The 6297-nt window shown below is 30.3% G+C and overlaps 1 protein-coding gene across 1 annotated transcript; it reads left to right on the top strand.

Moving 5' to 3' along the window:
• Positions 1–3368: 3368 nt before the first annotated feature.
• On the top strand, positions 3369–5594 carry LOC107459624 (geraniol 8-hydroxylase). The gene is made up of 2 exons (XM_016077860.3): positions 3369–4477; positions 4753–5594. The coding sequence occupies exons 1-2, from the start codon at positions 3452–3454 to the stop codon at positions 5332–5334; spliced, it is 1608 nt and encodes a 535-aa protein (XP_015933346.2). The 5' UTR covers positions 3369–3451; the 3' UTR covers positions 5335–5594.
• Positions 5595–6297: the final 703 nt, after the last annotated feature.

The following is a 6297-nucleotide window of genomic DNA, read 5'->3' on the forward strand; positions in this document are numbered from 1 at the left end:
AAATTCAATAAAACTGCTGGCCCCTAGCATTGCTCAAAAAACAAAATAATGTTAAGTGCCAATGACTTGACCAACTTAGTCGTCCAATTCATTATTGGACTTGGACTATACATACACAAGAGTATGATATAAATTTTCATTAAAATATGAACAAATGTTATTTTTTATTCATGATAATTTGTTTAAAGGACAAAATATTTTTTTATAATTCGAACATCTTTAACCACCGATTCTCAATCAATCAAGTATTTAATTTAAATGACTCCCATAAATAGTAACCTGATGATGATGAGTTATAGACTATTTAGACTAATAAAAGAGATCACTTAAACTAATTATTTGAATGATTGAGTATTGATTAAAAATTATTAATTTGTGAAAACTATTTTATCTTTTAAACAAATTATCAAGGACCAAAAGAAACATTTATTCTTAAACTTCAAAAGATTTTATTTAATGTAACTGGAAAAAAAAAGTTTTACTTCCTTAAAAACTATTTTTAAAACACTTGTATGTTACCAAAATTATTTTTTAAAAATATATAAAATTAGTAAACAATCTTACTTTCAAAGAATAGAAGTTAGAGAAAATATACTTACACTACTACTATTTGATAATTACTAAATGCACATTTTTCTTTTATAATATAAACGACAATTTTTTTTATCAATTAACATTAATATTAAAAGTGAAAAATATGCACATAAAATATAAAAAAGAGTTATAAGATTTGTCGAAAAATAAATAGATGAATAAAATATTGGAAGAAGAGAGTATTAGTTCTTCTAGTCTTGAGTGTGTTATAATACATCACTACCATAAATTTATTATATATCACTAATTTTACAATTAAAATATATTACATGTCATTTTTTGTTATAATTAAAATTAATTTTTTTTAAATTAAAAATTATATCCTTCTTTTCTTCTCTCTTTCTCTATTTTTTATATTTTTTTCTATTCTATTTTTCTTATTCCTATACTCACTTTATCTCTTTTATATATCGTTATTAATAATTAATTATAAATTTAATCAAAATGTATACATGACAATTTTTTTTCTTTTTATATAATGTTCGATAAATTCCCTTTGATTAGTTTACTTTTATTAGGGCAGGTTAGTTTACAACGACTTCTTTATACACTCTACGACTGTATCTAGTGCAAAAAAAATAAATTAATGTTAAATGCCAATGACTTGACCAACTTAGTCGTCCAATTCATTATCAGACTTTTACTATACATACACAAGAGGATGCAAATTTTCATTAAAATATGAATAAGTGTTCTTTTTTATCCATGATAATTTGTTTGAAGGATAAAATAATTTTTTATAATTCAAAAATTTTTAACCGCCGATTCTTAATCAGTCAAGTATTTATTCTAAATGTCTCTCATAAATTGTAATTTGATGATGTGTTAGCGACTGTTTAAACTAATAAAAAAGATAACTTAGATTAATTATTTAAATGATTGAGGATTAATTTGTGGAGAGCCATTTTATTTTTTAGATAAATTATCAAGGATCGAAAAGAACATTTATTTTTAAATTTTAAAATATTTTATTTAATGTAACTGGAAAAAAAATTTTACTTCCTTAACTATTTTTAAAACACTTGTATGTTAACTAAATTATTTTAAAAAAATATATATAAAATTAGTAAACAATCTTATTTTCAAAGAATAGAAGTTAGAGTAAATATACTTACACTACTACTACTATTTGATCATTACTAAATGTACATTTTTCTTTTATAATATAAACGACAAATTTTTTTATCAATTAACAGTAATATTAAAGTGAAAAATATACACATAAATATAAAAAACTAAAAAAAGTAGTATATATAAGATTTGTCGAAAAATAAATAGATGAATAAAATATTGGAAAAAGAGAGTGCGAGTTCTTCTAGTTTTGAGTGTGTTATAATACATCAGTACCATAAATTTATTATATATTACTAATTTTATAATTAAAATATACCACATATAATTTTATCGTTACAATTAAAATCAAATTTTTTTTTTAAAATTAAAGAGTTTTTTTCTCTTTCTCTTTTTTTTATTTCTCTCATTTTTTCATCTATTCTATTTTTTTATGTATCACTATCAATAACTAATTATAAATTTGAATACTAAAATACACAATATGATATTTTCTAATTGCAATTAAAATTAAAATTAAAATATAATTATATCATATTACTAATTTAACAACTAAAATGTGTTACATAATAACACTCTCATTAAAATTGAGAAGAGATATTTTTTTCCAGATCAATAAATTCTCTTTCTACATCCTCTTATTTATCTCTCTTCCCTTCTCTATTGTTGGGTCACCGTAGAGAGTTTTCGACGAAATGGAGAGACTTCGGGGAGAAATCAAGTGAGAGAACATAAGATGAGAAGACACCAGATCCAACTCAAAAACCTTAAGGTAGTAAGTTAATAGATCTCACATCTTATAAACTCCTCACTCTTCCTTGCTTTCTTCAAGCTCCTCCACCACATATGAGTATTCGCCCATCACATTGCCACAAAAAACCGCGGGACATGCCGTCCGGGCAACCTTTTCCGGAAAGACTTTCGATGCTTCACCTTGAATACCCCTTAAAACCACCAGACCAATTAATCATTGGCTCTGATACCACTTGTTGGGCCATCATGAAAAAAAAACTCCTACATAATCTGCTTTCAAGAAAATCTGGAAAAAAATTTCTTTTCTAAATTGAACTTGATTCAACCCCCTTCTCAAGTTCTAGCATTACCATCAATTGGTATCAAGAGCCAAGTCTCAAAAAGTCAAGTTTCACAACTTGAAGCAAAGATCTACGGAATATAGACTTATTGGTAACTAAACTAGATGCTTCCGAAAAAATTAGCTAAAAGTTCTTATACTCAAATTAGCGGAGCTAGCTCGTAGGCGATAAAAAATTGTGAATTTAGCTAATTAGACTTTGAGATATCTGTTTACTAAAGTAAGATAAACATATTATATATTTATATAGTGCGTATTAGTTTTAGAATTGTGTGATGACTGATGAGACATACTCCATGAATATATGTCCATCCTAATTAAGACAAAAAAATCACATTATGTTTGCACATACACGTGCTAATATTTCTGTATCGTTATTAATTAAACCACAGAAAAGACTTTTTATTATAATACAATATATTTCAGTCAATACATATTCTGTATATCAGGGAACGTTCCATGCATGCACTCCCACCAATCTTGGCTCCACCACCACCTCATATAGAATAGTAATAAATAAATAAATAATCCATCTGTTCTTAATTCTTATCGAGGCACAAGACACTATATATACCCCCTAAATAATTCATAATCTCACCACCGAAATCACACCCTCATCTCACTTCTCAACAAAACTCCTCTCTTTCGAACTCAAAGGCAAATAAAACATTCTCACCACATTGGCCTTCAACAATGAATTCAAATTCATCAACATTATTTATTTCTTCACTTTTTGAGCAAAATATCGCAATTGAGGAGTCAAAAGGTCACATCCTCTTATTATTTCCAAAGCAATATTCTCACTTGCCCATGTCACTAATAATCACTGCCCTTTTCTTTACGTGCATTATTGTCACCAAATTTCTTCGCACATTATCACTTCATGCAAACACCACAAAACAAAACTTCAAGAACCTTCCACCGGGACCTTCCTTTCTTACCATGATGCAAAACCTTGTTGAGTTTTGCAATAAGCCACAACAAACACTAGCCAAGCTCGCTAAGCTTCATGCCCCAGACATAATGCTTCTAAAACTTATTCAATCATCAACTACCATAATCATATCTTCTCCAAACATTGCCAAAGAAGTGCTACAAACCAATGATCTGTTGTTCTCAGATCGAACAGTTCCAACTATTGTAACCGCTCTCGATCACCACAATTATAGCTTGCCCTTCTTACCGGTTTGTCCACTTTGGAAAGATCTAAGAAAAATATGCAATGAACAATTGTTCTCCACCAAGGTCCTCGACATGAGTCAAGGCCTTAGGCGCAAGAAGCTTCTAGATCTTCTTAACGATATGCAAAAATACGGCCTAACCGGAGAAGCTGTTGATGTTGGGAGAGCGGCTTTTAGGGCATGCATAAATTTTTTGTCCTATACTTTTGTGTCTGAGGATTTTGTTGAATCTGTGGAGAATGATAAAGATGAGTACAAAGATATTGTTTCTACTCTCTTGAAACTATCAGGAACAGCAAATGTGGTTGATGTTTTTCCGGTGTTGAAGGTGTTTGATCCACAAGGACTTCAAAGGAACACTGCTAATTACATTACCATGTTTTTTCATAGACTAGACAAGTTGATTGATAAACGGTTGAAGCTAAGAGAAGAGGGGGATAATTACGTCACAAACAATGACATGCTGGACACGCTTCTTGATATTTCTCATCAGGATAGTGAGAAGATGGATAGAGAAAAAATCAAACATTTTTTACTTGTGAGATTCCTCTCTCTTTTTCCTTTTCATTTTTTTTCATTGCTCTAGATAAGTTAATATTTTCGGTGAATATCAATTTTTTTAAATATTAAATTATATATTTTAAAAATTAAATTCTATCCATTATATTTTTCATATAGAATAATGATAAAATGTACCATTTATCTTTTTTCGTTATTGTATTTGGTAACTCATCACCTTCATACCATAAAATAATGTATAAGGCCTATTGTTTATAGAATTTCTCACTAAAACAAACACAACTTGTTTTATAGGATCTACTTGTTGCGGGAACAGACACCACTGCATATGGATTAGAAAGAGCAATGACTGAATTACTTCATAACCCAAAGGCCATGTCAAAAGCCAAACAAGAATTAGAACAAATCATTGGAAAGGGAAACCCCATCGAGGAATCCGATGTTGCTAAACTGCCATACTTACAAGCCATAATAAAAGAGACACTAAGATTGCATCCACCAGCTCCACTTTTGCTCCCAAGAAAAGCAAAAGTTGATGTTGAAATCTCAGGTTACACAATCCCAAAGGGTGCAAGAGTTCTAATAAATGCATGGGCTATTGGTAGAAACCCTAATATATGGGAAGATGCAAATTTGTTTTTGCCTGAGAGGTTTTTGGGGTCTAATATTGATGTTAAAGGAAGAGATTTTCAGCTCACACCGTTTGGTAGTGGGAGAAGAATTTGTCCCGGTTCACCACTTGCTATTAGAATGATGCATGTGATGTTGGGATCATTGGTCAATTCTTTTGATTGGAAACTTGAAAACAATATCAAGCATGAGGATATGGACATGGATCAACCACTCCGAGCTATTCCAGTTGCACTAAATATATAATTAATTATTGTCTCTTTTTGTTGTTCTTTAAAATTCCAAAGTTTTTTTTTTTTGGGTGACCAAATTCCAAAGCTTTGATTTGTTAGAAAAGGAGATGAATGTATTTCCATTATTACTGTTTTTTCTTCGTCTAGTCATTAGTTCCATTTCAATTGTAATTCCTGTTAGCTCCCTAAGAGTGTGTTAAATTTGCAGCCTTGTATTATATATAATATAGATTGAAAACACAATAAAATATACTTACTTTTCATTTCTTATTAGTTAACCTACTTATATTTTTTAAGATATGCAAGATAATTAATTTTTTTGCTAATAAACAATTAATATTTTAGGTAAAAAGCGAGAGAATGAGTGGAGGAGAGAGTGGAAGCGGAGAGCGAGAGTGCAAAGGTGAGACACGGTGAGGATGTCGAGTGCGGGGGGTTGCCTCAGGTGTTTCGGAAGTGAGCAAAACTGGAGAAGGGCGAACGAAACAGGGAGGTACCTCGTTTAACTAAGATTTCTTTTCAGGACAAGGAAAGTCTTAGGTTTTCTTCTTCTAATCTTCTTAACCTTTCACAAGGGATCCTGCCCTAGTAGATGAAAAGCTTGTTAAGGTCATTGACAAACAGGAATATGGACTCCACTAAAAATTATATTTTCAGAGGAGACGAAGGCAGCATTTGTTCAGTCATATAAGGATGTCATTATCATTAAAATCTTTGAAAAATATGAGTTACATTGCCAAAAATCACAAATTAAAAGGGGTTTGGGAATTGAAAGGAGGATGTGACATGCAAGACGTCGAGTTTAATTATGGTCAAATTTGATCTTCCCAAAGATAGGAAAAGGGATCTCCTGAGTGGTCCGTGGATGATAGTGGAATCGTATGCTGTCATGAAACCTTGGACGATTGACTTCTGTCCTAAAAAAAAAAGACCTTTAGATCTACGTTGGTGTGGGTGAGAATCCAAAGTTTGAATA

The sequence above is a fragment of the Arachis duranensis genome, chromosome 7 (assembly GCF_000817695.3).
Source record: "Arachis duranensis cultivar V14167 chromosome 7, aradu.V14167.gnm2.J7QH, whole genome shotgun sequence".
NCBI classification, from domain to species: domain Eukaryota; kingdom Viridiplantae; phylum Streptophyta; class Magnoliopsida; order Fabales; family Fabaceae; genus Arachis; species Arachis duranensis.

What these genes read in the sequence shown, in the direction of transcription:
- LOC107459624 (XM_016077860.3), top strand. Translation starts at nt 3,452, where the DNA reads ATGAATTCAAATTCATCAACATTATTTATTTCTTCACTTTTTGAGCAA. An exon ending in AAATCAAACATTTTTTACTT is followed by an intron (nt 4,478 to 4,752) that starts GTGAGATTCCTC and finishes CTTGTTTTATAG; the next exon opens with GATCTACTTGTTGCGGGAAC.